Below are 1,059 nucleotides of genomic sequence, written 5' to 3'. Positions count from 1 at the left end.
TGTGTTTTGGCTGTGTAAAATAAGGCAATGTTTTTTCTTTATGATATGAAATTCATGTAGTTGGTGACTCCCTACACAGTTTATTTTGTTTTTACTCTTCTTCAGGTAAAACTAGTGTCACCTCTGCTTGCAGAGGCAATGGATGAAGCCAACCAATCTGTGGTATCTGAGTTTGTGTTCCTGGGACTCTCTAATTCATTGGGGATCCAGCTTCTTCTTTTCTTCTTTTCCTCTGTGTTCTACATGGCAAGCCTAATGGGAAACCTCCTCATTGTGTTCTCTGTGAGCACTGACCCTAACTTGCACTCTCCCATGTACTTTCTGTTGGCCAACCTCTCCTTTCTCGATGTGGGCGGCTGCTCTGTTGCAGCCCCCAGAATGATTTACGACCTTTTCAGAAAACGCAAAGCCATCTCTTTTGGGGGTTGTATATCTCAGATCTTCTTTATTCATGCCATTGGGGGCACAGAAATGGTGCTGCTCATTGCTATGGCCTTTGACAGATATGTTGCTATATGTAAGCCTCTCCACTACCTGACCATTATGAGCCCACGAATGTGCATTTTGATTTTGGCTGTAGCCTGGGTCCTTGGCCTCATTCACTCGGTGGCCCAGCTGGCTTTTGTTGTAGACTTACCCTTCTGTGGTCCTAATGTATTGGACAGTTTTTACTGTGACCTTCCACAGCTCATTAAACTTGCCTGCACAGAGACCGATAGACTGGAGTTCATGGTCACAGCCAACAGTGGATTTATCTCTGTGAGTTCCTTCTTTATATTGATAATTTCTTACATCATCATTCTGGTCACAGTTTGGAAACACTCTTCAGCTGGGTTATCCAAGGCCCTCTCTACTTTGTCAGCTCATGTCACTGTGGTGGTTTTATTCTTTGGGCCATTAATCTTCTTCTATGCCTGGCCCTTCCCCTCATCACACTTGAGCAAATTTCTTGCTATCTTTGATGCAGTTCTCACTCCTTTTCTGAATCCAGTCATCTACACATTCAGGAACAAGGAGATGAAGACAGCAATGAAGAAACTCTGTCATCAGCTTGTGAGT

General features: G+C 43.8%; 1 protein-coding gene across 1 annotated transcript; it reads left to right on the top strand.

Moving 5' to 3' along the window:
- Nucleotides 1-138: 138 nt before the first annotated feature.
- Nucleotides 139-1,053, top strand: LOC115284591 (olfactory receptor 4F3/4F16/4F29-like; the record flags this gene model as incomplete). Its single annotated transcript, XM_029931146.1, is given in 2 exon segments — nucleotides 139-1,003; nucleotides 1,006-1,053. Coding segments are annotated over 2 exon segments (913 nt in total), but the record flags the coding sequence as incomplete, so codon positions are not given.
- Between the last annotated feature and the right edge of the window lie 6 nt (nucleotides 1,054-1,059).

The sequence above is a fragment of the Suricata suricatta genome, unplaced genomic scaffold (assembly GCF_006229205.1).
Source record: "Suricata suricatta isolate VVHF042 unplaced genomic scaffold, meerkat_22Aug2017_6uvM2_HiC HiC_scaffold_11129, whole genome shotgun sequence".
NCBI classification, from domain to species: Eukaryota; Metazoa; Chordata; class Mammalia; order Carnivora; family Herpestidae; genus Suricata; species Suricata suricatta.
Note: the sequence above shows the minus strand (reverse complement) of the source record. Positions and strands in the feature narration are given on the sequence as shown.